Genomic DNA, 20,927 nt, shown 5'->3' with positions numbered 1-20,927 from the left:
TTTTAATCAAGAGTATTTTATTACTTTAAGCAGCACTAGTGTGTTTGATCTCACAGAGTGTTTTAACAGATGAAATTTCACATTTCTGCCCTCGAGAATTTGTAATCTAAGGTTTAGATTCAGGGACATGAAGCAGAGGTTGAATTTATGCATATGCAAGATCACAGCAAAGTCAGTGGATCTCAAGCACAGGCTTAAAATTAAACTTCTGTTTAATGACATTCTGGGTACACAGCCACAGGCTTTCAGGAGCTGGTGCATCTATTCAGTGAGCCACTGCAGAATGATTATTATTTAAACTGTGTTGAGTTCAAAAGAATTACAGTCACTGCCAAGTCACCTTTATTCACTGTTATTGTCACTTTCTAGCTAAGTGAACAGAATGGCTCATCTGATAACTATAGTGGTTAACAATACCTTTCCACATAGTAGAAGAGCAAGAAGCTCTTGAATTGCTCACCTCAGCTGACTGTACTTCTTAAAATCAAAGTGAAATTAGAAATAGCTGCTACTTTATTATTAAAGGGCTGTGTCCCTTGTTAATACAAAAGAGACTATTCTCTGTGACTCAATAGGAGCTATTTTGATTTGCACCACTTGCAGATTACAGACAACTGGGATTAAGCAACATCAACTAAATTCCTTGCAGAAAAGAGTGAAAGAAGCTCTCACCCATTTGGAACATGGCACTTTACTCCTACCCAGAGGGAAAATTTAGTTACATTTTAAATTTAGAAACCAGCTCCTGGTGGTTTCTAGATTTCTACATTCCTATTTGTGTCTTTAGACTTTGGGAAGTGTCAAAAATACCTTTTTATTTTAAAATTATATGGGCCATATAAATCACATTGAATTTGCATAATAACATTATTTGGGGTATGCAAACACTTTTCTCTCTTCCAACATTAGTGACGTTGGATGCTGACTTAATGTGCATCAATATTTACAGCTGGGTCTTTGGCATCCATGAGCAGCTCCTGCAGCAAGAGGAAGCAGGCATGCTTTTCCTGGTGGTGGGAGGCAGCTTGCAGCATGGATGTAACTCTGCTGCTGTAATGTGCCACTAAAGGCTGTAATAACAGCCGCACACAGCACAGCAGGCCTGTCACCTCTCCTGTTTATGGCAGGGTAAACTGGTCAAGGGAGAACAAAGGAGACATGAAACACTTCCCTTCCCCAGTTCAACTGCTTCAATTTCACCAAGCAGAATTCAGGCAAAGCTGAGGATTTCAGCACATTCCTTGGAAAATCTGTCCCATGGCCATTAAAAATGGTTTAAATAATAAAATCAACTCGTCTCTTGACATCATTATGCCCTCTTTTTTCAGATCAGCGATTTTATTAACAGATAATGTTGATAAAGATTTATTTTTATGAGATTCTTTAGGACTTTTAAATATCATATGCAAGTTTTCGGCTCTTTGGCTCTTCATAGAGCTGATTAAGATGCTCTCACTTTTTTCTCTCTTGTTTTCTTCCCTACTTCCAAAACGGCCATGAGACAAAACAGAAAAGCAACAAAGCTAAAGACATACACGTTCAAGAAATAAATGTGGCATGCAATTTTGAGAAATCTTTTCAGGTCAGTGTCAACCAGTTTTATCCTTCTTTGTGATTGTCCCCTCGATAAACAATCAAAATACCCTTCAAGTGTTTCTCCCACATAAGGCAACTTAAAAATACGTCAAGCAGCATGATTTGGAAGTTTTTCCCCACAATTCAGTGAGCTTACACATTTTACTGAATGTTACATATTTCTTGAAACCTATTATCTGACACGAACCTGCTTCAGGTGCCAAGAGTGATGGGAAGCACATACTTACATTTCAGCTCCAATTTGATAAAGTCAGTGTTCCCCAGATTCTCAAGAAACACCCCATCTGAAGCCGACGTTTTGAAATAGAAAGAGATGTCTGCGCTGGTTTCCCCTTGGAAGGTGGAGAAGTGAAGGTAGGATGATGAAGTAACAAAAGAAGCTGCATTCCAGTAATTCCCTGCATGGGATAGACAAGAAAGATACAAGTTTCAGTGCTCCACTACAGCTGTCTGAAAAGTTGAAGCTTTTAACGTCAATATATGCTACAGCATTGTCTATGCTGAAAAAAACCCCAAACACCTTGATTCTACTACATCATTTTTGTTTTTCTGGATACAGACCGTCAGGTTTCAGAAGGTAGAGCAAGTTAATGGTACATTTGTTTTCAAGTTCCTAATTTATCATATTCAGTCATACAAATGCGTTGCTACTACATGTTTGGTACAGTAACACTGAGTTCATAGGAGATCAGACAGATGGGCAAAACACTAATTTGGTGACTGCCTCACCTAAGGCACATGCTTTGTTTTCATACATCGCCTCACATGTAACTTGTTTTCACATTTACTCTACATAACTATAACCACTTCTTCTGAAAATGTAGCCATGTCTATTAGAAGTCTATGAGTATGTATCACAGGAAAAATCCAATACATTAAGCTAGAGCAATACAGACACTATTAATATATACCCCTAGTAGTTCTCATATACATTTCCATTGGAAAAATATAATGATTAATAATAGTCAAGAACTGTAACAACGCTTTAGCTAGCATTCCAGGCAACATTCTGTGCAAGGTACAATTACACTGCAAAGACAAATTCGTAAGATAAAGGAGACATGGTAAGCCAGTGAGAGACTGAAACAGCTAATTCTAGCTTCATCAAGATGCTTATGTATCCACATTCAGAAATGTATTAAACTATCAATCTCTACCTCACCACAGCTGAGTCCTTAGTATTCCAGCTAATAAACACAACAAGAAACTACTTTTCATTCCAGTCAAAACTCCCAGAGATGAGTCTTCTATTATCTGATTACTGAACTAGGTGATAATGATACTATTTCTCTGGTTAGGACTAGACGAATATGAATGAGCATGCGGAAGCTCCAGAAGCTCAACACTGCTTATATGTAACATCACTGGCCCACACCCAAGTCCAAAGTGTTATAATTTGTGTAGTTTATTAATCTCTATTCAAATTTACACTGAACATCTGAATTAACAGAAGGCAGCTTTAGGTTAAATGTATGTGTACTATTGCCTTCCTTATTTTAACCCATCCCCTCCATTTAATTCTGCCTTTTTCAAGAATGCAGAATGATAGGCTTTGGAAAAAGAAGCAGCTTTTCATTTACATTTACTTTAATGTATCCCAGGAAAACTGTGACTGAGATTCTGTGGGTATGTGTATGCATGCAGTCACATGTGAGCAGTGAAAAGGGGATGAAATGGGCATTCATAACATAGATACATAGCTTTGTGAATTAACCAGTTAGGCTATGTCAGCTGGTTTTCAAGATGTATTACTATTTACCCTACTTAGACAGACTGGTAATTTCCAGATTGACTATTATTAATCATTTCTATAGAAATGTCAATAATCTTCATATCATAGGCAAGAAAACTCAGCTAATTAATTGCAAGGTCTTGCTGTGAAAACATACCTAGTGATAAAGCAACACAGATAAAAAAGGTCTAGAAATTTATTTTCACTCATGCTCTCAGGTCTCTCCTCTCACTTTTCAAAGTGCTCCCTCACTATTAGGCTTGCTTGTGGCCTATGTGCAGGAGTGCTTTGCCTGTTAGCACAGCATCCAGATGGGCTCCCATACACACTTTCCAACTTAAAGATGTACCTGGACAGCTACCTTTCCTTCTCCTGGGAGCTACGGATATGCTAGATGCTGGCAGACTCTCAAAATATGTTTTATTACACTTACTGAATAAAATCACATGAAATAAGCAGGACTTAGGCAAAAAGTCAGGAATATATTAATGTGATCCTTGTGAAGGAGCTAATTCAGCTGCCCTGAAAAACCTTGTAGAAAACTTGCGTCTCTCTCTAAATTAAGTATTTTAGCCCCTTGCCTTTACATTCTCTGAATATTACCCAAGTTATAAGCTAAACCACAAAGAACACAAAATTCAAGTACTAATGGAGACAAATATCTCTTCATTGAGAAAGGCTCTCCAGCTGCCTCACCCCCCCAAATACCAGGGTGAGTATGCAGCTGTGTCACCATCCAGCCAAACAGCACAGTCGCAATGGTCTCTGCTGCCAGCCTTCCTCCTCTGGCTGGGGATGCTGGTTACAGATCAGAATCATCCAGCTATCCATCACTGCACACAAGTCCCATGTTCACACTATACTTACACCTTCTGCAAGCTGCACACAGATCAAGAACTACAAGTTAGACACCTACCTTAACTAATCACTTCCACTGATGCATTGACAACAGCTTTGTTGAAAGGATCTTATGCTTTTTGCCAAGTCCTGGCACTATGAGACCCTAGTTCCTTAACTGTAGCCTCCACTGCAATAGAAGATATTATTGTCATTACTGTTGCAATTCAAAAAAATGAGAGTAGGACCTGTTACATGAAACAGCTATTTATTTTGTACTATTTTATTTATATCTTTTTCATGATCTCAGAAACTTGAAAGCACTAAGCATAGTTTAATGTAGACTTGGTCTGCAGTGCTGCGACACTCTGGGTTAAATACTTAACCATGACAGTGCATAACCACAGTGCAGGTTTGCCTGTAAAGGGAATTAATTTTCACTTGTATGTGGCCATTTCTTTGTATAGTCAGAAAATAAGATTTCACTTTGTTAGTTTTTAAAGAAAAATATAGATTTCAGAGTCTTTAAGACTGGTTTTAGCTGTGGGTTTATCTAACAGGATCCAGCAATATGGCTAAGAACGTCAAACCATCACCACAGTACACTTCCAAGTAGGACTACCACTACTTGAGTACATCTGCAGGGTCAGGCAGATGGGTTTGTACTGAAATGCATGTGGCCATTTTGTTGAAACAAAATCAATCCATTTTTATTTAGTCCTACATCTAACCTACTGAAGAGGTCCCTCACTAAGGAGAGACACTGCATTTCAGATGCTGTGATCTGACTCTGCAGAAAGCCTTGGCTGCAGATGCTACTGGCAAGAGGATAAATACAAACAGTGCAAATTGAATGGGGAAACCTGCAGCCTAAGAGAGACATTTCCAAGACTACTTATAACAAATTCTTACAAAGATAAAATCATGTTTTCACACATTGGTACACATTCATCCCAAAACTTTTTCAGAGGAAAAAGGCATTTCATTAAGAACACAATAGAAATGTTTTGCTAAACATACATAATGAATTTATCACCAAATAGTATCTTTTGGTAAGACAGGGGATCCCTAAGGAAATCTTGAATAAAACCCCACTTTACACACCTTATTATTGTTGCTTGCTAGGAATCTTTGTCAGTCACCATGCCTCAGAATTTCTTGGGCACATTGTCACACTCCTTTCCTCAAATGGTTTGAACATGTTGATCCTACAAGCATTTTTCTCCTGCTTTAAGCTTAGCATGAAGTAGATGGAGGAAACTGGGGCTGGGATTTAAACTGCAGAGTGGATGTTATGCAGCAGGAACACCAAACTAGTAGGAAGTGGGAAAGGGAGTTTATTTAGAAAGAACACCCTAAATGCTAAGTTTGTAATCCATCCTGTTAATAACTATTGTGTCATGATTATTGGCTATAAGTACAGGACCTTACAAAATGGTATTGCTTATGGGACATGACTGAGAAATCCCTGCACTAAAAGTTCTGCTTTGTAAGAAAGTCACTCAAGCTAGGAGGGATTGTCGTTTTCAGGGACCCAACAGGCTTGGAAATACTAAACTGGGGAAGGCAGAAGGGCTTCTATTTTTTGCCCTTTCTCCCTCCAGAGCTAAAATACTATAAAAGCTAAGGAGGACTTTTATTGTAGAGTACAGTCTAAAAAATAACATTATCATTTCGTTTTCTTCTTTATAACCTCATCTATAATTCCGTAATCCAGACCACAGCTCTGTTGGGTAACTGCTGTTTTAAGCTTGCTTAGCATTTAAATTTGATTTAAATCAGTTAAACAGGTACAGAGCATGCTGCTGTCATGGAAGCACAAATACAAATAAATCACGACACCACACAATCCTTTTCAGTCATTTGCAACCCAAGATAAATGTGGAGATCCCCAAAACATGGCTGTGTTTGTCAGAAAGTTGCATGTTTCTTGGTGATGGCATTAAGCCTTAGGACATGGGGCATACACAGGCAGTCAAAGGAAGAGCTGACCACAGCCCCAGAGGAAACTCTGTCATGGATGTTTGCCTGGGTCCAAGCAGGGGTCAGAGCAATAGCTGTACCAGAGGTGCCTCAATGGACCACATAACACTTCATGATTCTGTTTTCGATTTGTGTCAAGGTTCCTCACAGCTCTGGTTATCTGCTGTGGAAATTAAAATCAAACTCATTACGATCCTGCAAAACAGCCTTACCTCTTTCTCAATAGTTTTGCTAACCCTGAGTTACTGTGTTTTGTATGGTACAAAGTGTCTCTTCTACTGCTCCATAAAGACTCACTGCACTACAATTACAAAGGTATGATTTTTACAAGCAGCCCAGTAGTTTGTAGCCACAAGGGATCAGCCAGACTACAAAGATCAATGAGAAGGGACACCTTAAATCTCAGATAAAAAGCTGAATAAAGTCTTGAAGATTTTTTCCCATGAAGTCCCACCTCAGCGAGGAGGATGGAGATGGCTGCCATAATACTGATAAGGATAAATTCACCTTGCCCTCAGTTATGCAACATGGGCTGATATGCTTTACTGAGAGGTAGCTCTATAACTTTATAACACAGTCACTGGGCTTAAAGCAATCAGCCTTTCAGCTTCTCCCTTGCAGTATTTTTGTCCAGAACTTCCTTGCTAGCTCCCATCAATATCTTCTTTCTTAGCATGATTGAAATTCATGCTTTAACGCCATCAATTCACTTTTACATTTAAACCCCATTGAAATGGATAATGGCAATAGAAGAACTGTAAAAGACGTCAGTGCTTTTAGTCCTGCTAGGCAATAGCACTAGAGAACGAATGCTGCAATGTCAGGCAGCTCTTATGTATTACAATAGACCAAAAACCTCCAGGGCCCTCATCTGCAGCAAAACAGATTTTCTATCAAAACCATTATGCGAATAAAATGTAAGAATAGTCTTATATTTCAGAGAAGATGGATGTGTGAATGGAAAACTGTTCTGTACCACAAAGTAATGGTTTCAGATTATCCATACAATTATGCTCAACAAATCAAGTTGCTTTTTTTCTTTTCCTTTCTTTTATTTTCCATTCTGGGAGAGAGGAATCTACGCATGCACACTCAGAGCAGTTTGGGTATCAGCACAGTGACAATCACAGCTTTGATTCAAGTCTTCAGATCTGCGTCACGAGTGGAACTGGCCTAATGAAAGCCAAATTTGTTGCTGGACTTTATCCAACTTCACTGAAATAAGGGATGAGAAGGAAGAAAGATATTCCAATAAAAAAATAATGTCACAAGTTACTCAGGAAACAAAAGAAAAGCCAAGGAAAACTGGCAATGTCTCCTGCACTAAGTTGTACCTTATTTTGGAAGGCGTAACTGCAACCTCCATTCAAGGCAGGCCCTCTTCTGCCAACAGCATGAATCTGAGTGGGGCTGCAAGCACAGGTTCAGCCTGAGCAGGAGGTGTGTGTGCTGGGGGAGAGGAGAACAAGGATGGCAAGTCATCAGCATCCCAAGTCCTCTTCCAAGAGGACTACAATGCTGCTTCTTTCTCACTGAAGCATCTGCTTGGTGTCATTTTTGGTTGTGCTAACACACATTTAGACCTTTATGCTTTAGTGGTCTGCAACTCTCTGCCACTTGTTTTACTACACTACATCAACATTTACTATACTTAATGTATATATAATTTACTATACGTGGTAAGTTTTGCATATACTACTTGATTTCTCTGGTAGCTCTGAAATCAGTTTCACCCAGTTCCACTACTGAATTTATTTGATCATTGGTGGGTTGTTCATAGCCGTGGGATCCTGTATCAGTCAGTGCTCAGACCTAAATCAGCCTACGCCTGTACTCCTCTGCCCTGAATCCCATATTCCCACTTTTCAAGACCGCTGCTATCATACTGGGTGAGTATTCCTCAACATCGTACTGTTACGTTAGTCATCAATATCTCATTCTGCACAGAGTAACTACTTTTTGCTAGTGTCTATATATAAAATGTGGTTGTACCATAAGAAGATAAGCAAAAATAAAACAAACTATGCATGGCCCTCTGTCATTGGAAAAAAGTGGTGTTTCAGCTAAACCAAAGCTTGAGGCAGGGGCTAAAAGAGTGCAAGCCTGGCACAGCTGTGGCCTTGCATCCCTAGTACAACAGCCACAGACTGTGACTAGAGATTGCAATACTGTGCTTAAGGTTTTTAACCTCTTAGATTTCTATACTACATCTCAAACTCAAAGTAATTCCTTGAGGCTTCTCTCCTGGAAGTTCACTGCATGTATCTTTTCTGAAAATGAGATCCTGAAAAAGGTTGAGTGCCCATCTGGGTGGTGATCTGCCACTGATGCCCTTGCCTCCTCCAGTGGCAGGAAGGTTGGTTGGTCTCCACTCACAGCCCTTTGCCACCTCTTCTTTTACTGCAAATGCCAGAAGTCCTGCATGCCTGCCATTGCTGCGACAATGGTTGATCTCATTACACAATCTGTCACCTTTTCACACAGGCCCAAGGTCTAAAGCCTCTCTTTCATGCAGAACAAGACACTGGGGAGAAGGTAACTGCATTTCAGGAATTACAAATGCAGGGGAGCTTTAAGTTGCTTATTTAGAAATTAAAGAGTCTCTGCCCTATTATCGGGGATCAACTTGAGTACTACAGTCAGTAACGAAGGACGCAGAGCAGCTTACATTCAGATTGCAGCAAGATGGATAGCAGCTTACCTCCTTGCTGTTATAAATCACCTGTTTTCATAATGATTCTCAAGTGACATAACACTTAGAAGACATAGATCAATGGATATAAACAAAAAGTTTGCTTTACTCTGCCAGTCACTCTATTTGCTGAGTAAGGGAAAAGTGCAATCACATTTATCAGTGAAATGTTGGCATCAGTGAAACAAGTTCAGTGACGCAGAAAGATTTCTAGCACCTGCTCTGTTACCTGCAATCATCTTTGGAAGATAATTTTTCAGAACTCTTGCCTCCTGGTCACAACACCTAGTCACGCTGCATACCATGTCACTGCTGGCATCATTATTTTCATCCATCTACAGAAGGAAAGGTCCTGATCTGGCATGGTTTACAACCTGGAGCAGTGTAATGTGCTGATGGAACTTTAATGATGCATGTAAACTGGTGTCCTTTCAAGGGAATTTTCTTAAACAGTAACTGACCCGCAAACATCACCTTGATCACCCCTGTGCCACAGTCAATGCAGCGTGTAGGAACCCTGACATGATGCCAGAATGGTAAACATTAAACACAGGAACCTACTGCTGTCCACAAGCCATGTTAGTAAGTATGAGGACCTGGTAGCCACGTAGCTATTGGTGGGTGTTTATAGCTGTGCAAAGCAATTGTAACAGTTTACAATTCCCATCTGATAACACTGGTGGTGATAAGCACCGTATGCCTAGCACATGATTGTGCAAGATGCAAGGTAAAGACAGGGACAAAAAAAACCACTGACCTTTCTTAACAGCTCAGTTCCTCTGTGGTACTAAATTTATTCCCTGTGCTGTGGAGGTGAACTGCAGTTCCCAGACCCCTCCTTTCGGCTCTCCAGATCCCTGGCTAGGTATGCGGACAATGAGATGCGCTCCAGAGTCCAGGAGAGGCATACACATTGCACTGGCCCAACACCATGTGGACAACATGATCCAGTAACTATTTCTACTACTGCTATTCCCACTTGCTATCCCTGGAATTAAGTTTTATAAGCAGAATGTACTAGGTTATCTCTATGCAGCTTTCCCCCTCTACATTTTCTCATTTCTGGAGGAACATTTCTATGCTGAGGGCGACATTTCTGTTCCCATGTCTGGCTTCAAAGTCATTGGTGTTTGGCTATGGATCTGGCCTCAGTGTCCTGGCTATCTTACCATCTGATCTGTCATCTCCTAGAGCAGCTCCACTTTCACAATAGAAAATGTTCTTCAGAATTAGAATGTAAGATGCAATTTAGTCTTGATGTAGCACATTAACTATTCTTCATGTCACTGATTCCAGAATTACCCGTTATTCACAGAGATCGTAAAATTATTTTGCTTGATCTTCTATTACTAAATGGATTTCAGGGCCTTCTGAACTAAAACTGAGAATATTTAACTCACAAGATATGACTAGGTCCTTTGATGAATCATAGTCCTCTGAGCTTTGATGAAACCTATGGCTAAAACCATTTGCTTGAAGTATTAATTTAATTCAGCAGGTGCACTACTAATACAAAGTCATGTTATTCTATTGCTTATCTGTAGAAATATACTTTCAATGACTCCTTTGTTCATGTCCCAGTCCAATTCCACAGAAATTAAGAAATACTTAAGATGTACATGAAATTTAGGAAGTAAAACTCTAACCTTCATTCTCATGGTGCCACTACAGTTTTATGTAACTGTAACATTATTCCTGGTCCAACTTTCCATAATATATTTTCTAGGCATCAGGTTTTTACTGATGTTTGCTATTTATACTTTCTAGGCCATCAATTAACAGCAGTTGTGGAGAATTTAAATTCTAGACATGGACACCCTGTGCTGAATCCAAACAGCCAAGGGCCTAATATCTCTCTGGCCTCCCAGTCTTAGTCTCTTCTAGGAACTGAGACGAACCAGTGGAGTCTATGTTATGGTAACATTCCACCCCAGATGCTGCCTAGAACATCTGCTCTATTATGTGCTTTGGCCCTGAACATACACCTTGAAATGCCTATGCTGATCTAGCCTTTTCCCCTTCGGTCACTAATATTAGACTTTGCAAGAGGGTGTTTTAAAAGTAATTTTATGATTCATTTTTATAACATCTCTGGCAGAGAAACTTCTCACGTGGCTGTATTTGAGCCTTCCATTCACTGCTTGTTTCTTACCTTTAAAATTACCCATTAAGACTACCACTGTTCCCAAAGATCTTACTGTGATCCTACTAGATCTTACACTATCTCAGCAGTGTTTGAAATCCAAGAATGCAAAGGAAGAATACTTACAAAATTTCAGTTTTATAAAGTTTCGTGTATTAAGTGGTCCCCTAGAGCTTTGTGGCTATGTTCCCTTTATACAGCTATTTCAGTCTTCACATTACCTTTAGTGCCATTGTTAATATTGTTATCAGAGAGTAAAGTTACACGGGCAAAGGTGAGCTCACTGTAGAATTGCAGCTGTCAGTCTTTGAGCACTCCTTGGCGAGGCACTTTTCAAATACCACATAGGTGAGGCAAGAAAAGACATGTAGTGCAATAGCAAAATCTGAATCAGAACTCTAAATTCTTTTTAGACTAAATAGGTCATTGTATGGAGAGAGAAAAAGGGATCTATTGCACTCCTGTTGCAGCTAGGCATAAAATTCTTATGGACATAAAATGTCACTCAGCAGCACTGAGACTCAGAATCATAAGTGTATATATATGTTAAAAATGCCCTTATGAATTTAAAGAGGATTAAACCAGCCAGAGTTTACAGATATATATAAAAGAAAGACATATATAGCACCCCCCGACAGAGAATTATTAGCTTTAGCATTTAAAAAAATTCTAGTACCAACAACTCGTGTCAAACGTTTAACTTCTCTAGAGACCCCTTCCAAACTCAACCGTTCTGTGAAAGTATGAACAATGAACAGGAAAAAGAAATCTGGTTCTGGCTTGAATGAAAATGGCAAGAAAATCAATTTCATTGAAAAAATGAAATAAAATTGGTATTCTGGGGGTGAAATGGTTTGTGAAAACAAACACCCCTCTACATCTACAGGAGATCTGATTCTGACCTCTTTCACGTCATTCTGGCATAGCTCTACTGTTCATGGCATCACACTCAATTTATACAAATCTGAGAATTCAGTCAATGCTTAGTTCCCAAATCTTTTCCATCTCAGCCAAAATAACACACAATGAAAGAAAAAATGAAGAGTGAAAAAAAGATGTCTCAGAAAGAAAGAGATCTTTCTTTCGCTGCCATTTTCTTTCCCTCCCTCCCTTCCTAGGTTTTCCCATCCTAAATGTCTCTCTACTGAACAGTCACCCAGAAATTTGGACTTGGAATGTTTCACCTGGCATATATCAATAGAAGATTGTAGAGAAAACCTGCCTTAAGACTTTTTACAAAGCGTGGCACAAAGTGGGAAAAGTATGCACACCTAAAGTTAGAGCACCAGAACACAACAGGAATCCCTTGCACTGAAGGTTTTTATCTGAAATAGAAGGATGACTTGGGGTACAAGCACTATGCTGTAATTCAGCCATCCTAAATTTAGTTTCTTGGCTCCGACATTCCTATCATACATGACCCTGGCCAAGTTGTTTATGGCTTATGGCTCCAAAGCTCAACATCTCTGAGGTGAAGAAAATACCTCTTCTCTCTTTTCCTTTATAGGGTCTTTATGAATCTTGATCTTGTAGAACTGCCAACATACACAGCAAACTGTGGTTGCAATCTTAGGCTGGAAGAAGCAGCTTTTCTTATTGAAGCAGAGCACTGAACTTGGGATTTGAACACACTGCTGTGATGTAAGTGTTGACAATAACTTTCCATAAATTTACTCCTTACCTTTCATATTATCCAAATGCATTGCTGTTGCGTGAAATCATTAAATGAGTGTCAAAACATACTGAAAATAGAGAACACAGTTCTTAACATCGTTCTGCCTGCTCGAACAGCAACACACCAGTGTGGTAACAGCATTTATGGATAAAAGTATATAGATGCATAAATAAAAGATCTATCAACACTTAAAAAGCAAAGATGAGAAAAATATCATTATGCGTTAAGAAGCGAATGTTTCTTCACAGTGCTCTGTAACCTTTTCCTGAGTGTCATTTTCTCGTGATGACCAACATACCCACCGTATCACATTACTTGTTACAACATTTATTTCCAGTATAAATATTGTCGTGGTTTAAGCCCAGCTGGTAACTCGGAACCACGCAGACACTCGCTCACTCCCCTCCCTTTTTCCCCCCACCCCGCTCCCAGAGGGATGGGGAGGAGAATGGTAAGAATGTAACTCACACAGGTTGAGATAAGAGCAGTCCAGTAACTAAGGTATAATACAAACCACTGCTGCTACCAGTAATAATAATTGTAAGGGAAATAACAAGGGGAGAGAATATAAAACTAAATGGGGAAAAGGAAAAAAACCAACAAACAGCAGTGATGCACAATACAACCGCTCACCACCCGCCGACCGATACTCAGCCCGACCCGAGCAGCGATCTGGGCCTTCCATGTAACTCTCCCCAGTTTCTATACTGGGCATGACGTGCTGTGGTATGGAATACCCCTTTGGCCAGTTTGGGTCAGGGGTCCTGCCTCTGCTTCCTTCTGGCTTCCCCTCCTCTCTGGCAGAGCATGAGACTGAAAAAGTCCTTGATGGGAGTAAACATTACTTAGCAACACCTAAACCATCAGTGTGTTATCGGCGTTGTTCTCAGACTAAAGCCCAAACACAGCACTGCACCAGCTGCTGGGAAGGAGAAAAATAACAGTTAACAGCCAAACCCAGGATAAATACAAATACAAATACATTTAATAAGTGACTGATCATTGGAGACTGCTGGTGAATTTTACCGAGGCTCTGCTTGAGCCTCAAAGGCCACTCTATCACTTGTGATATCATGCAGCCCAAAGCAGAAGGCTCCTTAGGACTCCACTTATCAGAGAAATAACTGTCTGCCATGGCAGATCTAAACTTTTTTGAAAGGGAACATCAGTCATGTTTACTATCATGCCTACTAGATCAGGCATTTGGTGCTGAGAAGGAGTTCAGGCTATACCAAAGGAGAGCAGCTTTGGTCTGTATTTAGTCTAAATAAGAAACTACTCCAAAGCTGTGAAGAGGCTGGTCTCCTTGATACCAGAGGTGTACTTCGCTTTGATCTACAAAGTCTTTCTTCTGCCAGAGGAAAAAGCAGTATTCTGACACTGGGTTTTATAGTTTTCTTCATCAAGAAAAGACAGTCTTTAGGAGTGACAGTCCGAAGTTGCACAAAGGCAGAAATGGACCGAAATCTGCTTGTATTGGATCAACCAAGACTTTAAATATACAGTTAAAAGTCTGTCTTGGAGATAAAATCTGACTGCACAGAAATTGATGTGAAACAGGACCTGATGCAGGGAAACCACTTAATTCCACAGGAGTTAGTTGCTGCATGACACTCTCTATTATTGAAGGAAACCCCCTGAAGGACATAAACCAATGCAGTGTTTCTCAAAGGAAACACTGACACGAGTCAAGAAATGCCTAGGAACGACATGAGAGCTAACCCTGGAGATGGAAGCACATGAGCTGTGTCGGTGCACCCAGGCGACTGGAGCACGTACACCTATCCAGGCACTGCAATGAAGGGCTAATGAGTCCAGAGCAGAAGTTGGCCAGCACAGCCTTCCCATACCCAGTTACACTAAGCCAGGCTCTCTGTGTTGTGCTGCATTCTTGTCATTTACCTGCACCAGCTTGGGTGGAGCTCCTTAGTGCATAAAGTGCTGCACTGTGCCTTGTGTACTTAACGTATGCCCGTACTAATTCCTCTGACTGCAGTGTGACACTCTAAGTGGGACTGCTCTGGCTCAGATGCATCCTTGACTTTAGTCACCAGAACGAAAACTGATCTTGAAAATCAGCTGAAATGAAATCCTCACTTCTCGGACTATATATAGGCAGCCTGTAACCAGCATTGCATGTTTCCTGTGTAGTCACTGGTAACAATCACAACAGCTGGTAAACTAGAGTCAAGATGGCAAATCTTGGTGATACCACGTCTGTGCATGTGATGGTGGGTCACCTTCTCAGCCATCTTACATGTGTGTTTGCTTAGGAACACACTGAGCAGAGCATTTGGCTTCAACCATCACTAGCTCTGATTTGGGGATACTTCCCCTGGTTTGCTGCTGTGCTGTGTTTGTAGCCATTTGTTTCTGAATTCCCTACGTATTCTTTGGGGGCTCAAAATACACATAAATACAGGTTAAAATAGAAAATTTGATGAGGAGGAGCTAAATGGAACTCTGCTTTTGCACCGAATGAAAAACTGGCACCCCTGTTATATTATATTGTCTCAGTGCAAGCAAATAATTTTAACATATATTATTATGCACCTGTGTCAGTATTTGTCAGCAATCCAGAGTCTTCTCATTTTGCTCTAGATATAATACATACTCTCATATCCCTTCAGTGCCAGCACTCAAAGGCAAATAATGTAGTATCAAAGAAAGAGAGCCATTCTCCCCCCATACTCCTTTTTCTTCTTCTCCCTCCCTCCTTCCTTCTCATTCCCAGAAAAAATCCCATCCCAAATAAACAAACCAGAAGGAATAGAGTACCAAGTAATGAGATATTCAAATTTGCCTTTTCTTTCCTGGGAATACCCATTAATGATAGATTAAAATTTGGGTTTTTTCTGGGAACGTGAACAAAAGACTTGGCCAGCAAAGGGTTAGGAAAAAAGTAATCTCAGAGCTTGGTCTCTGCTAAGCTCACCTTGTCATTTCTGATTTCATTACTGAGTTTTGAGCAGAATGGTTCAACAGGCAGAATGTCCTTTCTCTCCCATTTGCTGAGCACAGTGAGACAGCTGCCGCGAGTGCTGAGGCACTGGGGCTGGGAATAGGGTGCCACCAAAGAGGATTACTCCAACTGCATCTAAAAATGTATGAATTCTGCAGAGAGAGAGCACCAGGTCCTGCTTCAGAACAGGGCTGGTTTGCTTCTCTTAAAAAAAGGCGACGATACAGTGAAAAGCTCAAACTCTTATAGGAAGGGAAGAAACATGTTTATAGTCTCCTTATGAGTAGCCTAAGGACAATTCTGTCCATGAATACTTATTGTGAGAAGTACACAAATACGAGAAATTGAAAGCTTATTTTGCAGATTAAACCTGCCCTGCTAGGGGTTTTCTGTGGTTGTCTTGGCTTGTGAGTTTTGGTCCCCCCCTTTTTCTCTCCATATGATGAGTAATTGTGCAATTTCTTTGGCTTTCACTTATTATGATAGCACTGGTTATATTTTTATTAAGTAAAATCAGTCTTCTTGTATAAGTCCCTATCTGCACTATTTCCTTTAAGAGATGCCACAATGCAAAGACAAGTTCTTTAGTTTCAATGACAGTTCATATTGTTTGCCTCATCAAGAGGACAGAGGAACTTAGAAGCATCATATCAAGGTTCACCCTTATAAATGCTTTATCTGGCTCTGCAACAGTATTAGCAGTCCTTCTCTTCACGGAAAGAAAAGCTGCAGGTTATCAAATCTGTAGGTTTTCTATTATTTCCTATTCTATTCCATTCCATTCTATTCTAAGTTCTATTCCTTTCTAATGTCTATAATTTTCTAGTCTAGTCTATTTATTACTCAAATAACTGAAAAAGCAAACATCCCCTGAGTCCACAGATAAATTTATGGTTAAAAAATGATATTTTCAAGGTCATCTGGTTGTTGCCCTGCCGACCTTATAGCAGCCTTCCAGTATCTGAAGGGGGCCTACAAGGATGCTGGGGAGGGACTCTTCATTAGGGACTCTAGTGGTAGGACAAGGGGTAATGGCTTTAAACTTCAACAGGGGAAGTTTAGATTAGATATAAGGAAGAAGTTCTTCACAGTGAGGGTGGTGAGGCACTGGAATAGGTTGCCCAAGGAAGTTGTGAATGCTCCAACCCTGGAGGCGTTTAAGGCCAGGCTGGACAGAGCCTTGGACGACATAGTTTAGTGTGTGGTGTCCCTGCTCATGGCAAGGGGGTTGGAACTAGATGATCTTAAGGTCCTTTCCAACCCTAACTATTCTATGATTCTATGGTATGCCAAAGTCTAGCCTTCATAAGCTTTTAGCCTTGCATTATCCTCTTTTGTTACCACTTCTTTTAGATTTGAAAGTTAGTATCAGTAGGGACTTTTTTTTTATGCTGTGATTCCCCCCTCCCCCCCATCCACACATCTATAAATTATGGCTTGGAAAAGAATGAAACATGCTTTTTAATCAGCTGATTATCATTTATCTGCAATCTGGTAACCAAACACATCTTACTGCTGTGTCATCACCTTAATGGAATGCTTTTCAGAAAGACACAGTAACAGGAAAATTGTGTGCTAAATGTTACGTTAGGAGAAGATGGATTCCTTTCTTTCACGAGATGAACCAGTAATTCAGTGCATAAATAAGATTACTCTTTAAAATGGATAGGACATATTCTGATGCTAATTACAGATGCAAATCAGGAAACGGTATATTGACCTTAATAGCTTTTAGTCCTTCTACAACTTGAATATGTCACTGCTATAAAATCTCTTCAGCTTATCCAACCTATTTAACATAATAAGGAATTTCATCTGACACTACCACAATTGGAGAGAGAGATGGTTGGAATTAAAAGCCTGAGAAAAAAAAATCTGTAGGCACAGGAAGCTTTGAAAGGCTTTTAAAAACTCCATTCGGGTTGCCTGCTTAAGCTTTCTAACAACATGGCAAGCATGGCTTTTCCTCCTTGACAAAAAGTCTAATGCCCAGTTTTCTGTTTGCCTTAACTCCTCGGAGTATTCTTGCTGAGCAGCTTTAGCAGACCAGCCTCTCAAAGTAAAAGATTAAACCTTTTCTCCTGAAAAAGTTCCCATGACTTTTAATCTTGAGGGAAACAGAAATCAAAATGACTGAAAAGGCAACATGAAGAGTCACATCTAGCCATGGAGGGTAATAACCAACTATAGAAAGCTTTAGATATTGACAAAATCCGACATTACTTCTGTTCAAAGGTGGCTTAATCACAGGTTTCTGCACAAAAAGGATCCAGACATTGAACAATTGTGCTGGGCTTTCTGCCAGCAAACATCATAACTGAGTGCTACTATCAGCTCTTCAGAAAGGAACAGCAGAAAAAAGGCAAAAAGGAAAAGTTCTTGTCCTTCTAATAAGCTTGGCATGTGAGCATGCTTGTCAGAGAGAGACCCAACTCCAAAACCTGTATTTTATCTCAGCAAACAGAAGGACTCTGGCCTTTGTTCCACATGGTGTTTAAACACAGGCCTTCGATACTAATCAAATATATCAGCATTTTGACAGTTGTGCCTACTGCAAAAAGGCAGAGGAAGAGAAACCGTTACCTGCCTTAATGGCCACTATCCATCTGAGCCTCAAGCAGTGCCTGTCAGCTACCAAGAAGAGGGCCAGAAAAAGAGAAGAGCTCAGGAGCAGTTAGCTCAGAACCGCAAAAACAAATGGCCAAACAAAAAATCCAGGCAGAAAACCTTAGCTTCTGTGTGGAAAATAAGTCACACCAAGAAAAGCTTGTTCTGAAGCAAAGCTGACAGCCATCAGTCTTGTTTCGTGTTGCTTTCTGTTTCTTCCTTTCTTGTTCCAAGCTATATCTTGTTATGAAGCATTCTCTCATCCAAGCTTCTTCATCATGTGCACCAACACAAAGTCTTGCCTATTCATCTATGACTGCATCAGTTCCCTCAGCATGGACATTCCAGGGAATGTGTCAACAGAACCTAATCAGAAATGTGTATCAAGTAGAGTTTGTATGAGAAATAATGTGGTCAGCAGGACCAGGGAAGAGATCATCCCCCTCTACTGTGAGGCTGCACCTTTAATACTATGTTCAGTTTTGGGCCCCTCACTGCAAGAAAGATATTGAGGTGCTAGAGTGTATCCAAAGAGCAACGAAGCTGGTGAAGGGCCTGAAGCACAAGTCTGATCAGGAGTGGCTGAGGCACCTGTGGTTGTTTAGCCTGGGGAAAAGGAAGTAGGGCAGGGGCACCTTCCACTAGATTAGGTTGATCAAACTTTAAACAGTGATCCACAGAGAGGTGAGTTCACCATGTATTCTACACACCATTGGTAATCAGTTTCCTTGTTTATTTTGGGTTTTTTTACAGCTTTGCTACTACTTCTCATGTCACTGCTGTATTGCTGCACATCTGGAGAGCTGTCATCTTATCTTCTTGGCCCACACAACTCCAAACACATTACTCCTCCAACTAGTCTGAACCCACTCTCTGGCTCTGTCAGCAGTGGCTCATGTGGAGCTGTGACTGGGGTGTCTGGCAGGGTGAGGTCAGTGCAGATTACTCACATATTAGTCTGAGCAGAACCTAACAGAGCCCTAACGGCATGCTAACTGAGATCAGAGAAGACATTCTTCCTGAAGGCAGCCTGATAGCCAGCTCTCTGCATATTACAGCAATGAAAGAGGTGTGAGAGGAGAGACGGTGAGGGTATCAGCTCATCTGCACTACACTTGAAGAAATTAAGAAAACTTAATTTAGGCCTTTACCCTGTGACCCACTACATTTGGTGTCATAGTTGTGAGACCTTGAAAGTCTCCTCAGAGTTTCCAGGAGTGTTTCCTCATCAAGCATCCCATTTCTGAGCTACATCCATGGCAATTTCACTGTGAAGGGGATAAATATTCACAAATGCCACTACAGTGACTGAAGCGATGTAGAAGACGACCTACAATTTCATCCTCATTTGGTTTCACAAAAGACACAGAGAGACACCGCTTGGCACTTCCGAGGCCAAAAATGGTATGTGCAGCCACAGCTCAGTAGCCAGTTCTTCATAATAGTTTGCAATAAATAATCCAATTTTAATGGACATGGGATATAATAACTCTTATTAAATCTAAATTGAATACATGTTAGGGAAGTTAAATTTGTAGTATTGCCCAATACAAACTGCCAGAAGTGGCAGCTTCAATCCCATTACTCCAAGTTTTATCACTACGCTTAAACTGACTTGCTAAATGACTCTCTTGGGAAATGCGTAATGCCATAAAATTAAACACTGATTTATTACTTACATAAAAGACATCAGAGATCGCCAGGGTGTTAAACATCAGGGCTGGCTTGTTTTGCAAACCATGTTTAATGGCAGACCCAGCTGGTACTCCTTAAATGCAACTCAAACAAATAGACGACCTATTTTCTCTTAATGAAGGCAGACAAATCAAAGAGACCAGCTCTTTAGACTATGGTCTGCCCATCCATTTTTTCACAACATGTATCATGTGGTAATGGAATGACTGCATCCACTGCTGCCACTGGTGACTGAAAACACCTTATCTTCAGTAAACAAACCCGTTCTTTATACACATCACCTCCTGGGACCAGTGGTTTAAGAAAACACCCTGTCTGCTGCATTATTGCTTCCAGTTCACTGGCTGCTGTTCTTTATCACTGTTGCTTTGTGCCAGCTTTGCTAGCCAGATATGGGACTGATAATACCCTTTCTAAAGGTTCAATTGCAACTCTCCCATTGACATCAAATGGAGCACAAGCAGGAGTGACAACACTTTCTCTTTTATGGCTGTTTTATTTCCCTCTCCTAAAGTTTGTGCAGATCTGCGGCAGATCAAGCATCAATCCTCCACCAGCTCTGTATTTGAGAAGGAAGAATAATACATACAATACATGGTATTGCTGCAACATAGTTCATTTTTCAGTGCTGGAAGTTAATGATGGTAATAACCAGGCTAAGGTTTCAGAGCAAGATTACAAGGATGAGGTAGGCGACCTCACAAATGTCTCAGTGTTGAACTTTTATTTTCTTGTATGATTGCTGAACTTCAGCATCTTGCGGAATCCAGGTTTCTTTGCTCTGATGCTATCTAGGTACCTGATCTATTTCACTGCTTTAAATATCCTCCATCAGATGGCAGCAGGGTACAAGCTTTTGTAAAAGGCAGAGCAAGAGGACGGGAGTTTTGTCTGTATCTATGGAAATGTCAACAAATAGTTTAGCTTTTTAGATCAGCTTTTTTTCCTTGTCTGTTCAAACAGCAAAAGGATGGGTAGTTTACTGTCCTGTTACATCAGATCTCC

General features: G+C 40.4%; 1 protein-coding gene across 1 annotated transcript in view; it reads right to left on the bottom strand.

Moving 5' to 3' along the window:
• The window catches only part of CNTNAP2 (contactin associated protein-like 2), a gene marked incomplete at its 5' end in the record, with an annotated part of 126,594 nt that overhangs the window by 45,094 nt on the left and 60,573 nt on the right, over positions 1 to 20,927 (bottom strand). The window contains one exon of the mRNA XM_010018910.1: positions 1,824 to 1,994. Coding sequence (XP_010017212.1) covers positions 1,824 to 1,994 — 171 coding nt within the window. The remainder of the gene's footprint in view (positions 1 to 1,823; positions 1,995 to 20,927) is intronic.

The sequence above is a fragment of the Nestor notabilis genome, unplaced genomic scaffold (genome assembly GCF_000696875.1).
Source record: "Nestor notabilis isolate BGI_N333 unplaced genomic scaffold, ASM69687v1 scaffold2727, whole genome shotgun sequence".
Taxonomy (NCBI): domain Eukaryota; kingdom Metazoa; phylum Chordata; class Aves; order Psittaciformes; family Psittacidae; genus Nestor; species Nestor notabilis.
This window is presented reverse-complemented; position numbering and strand designations above follow the sequence as displayed.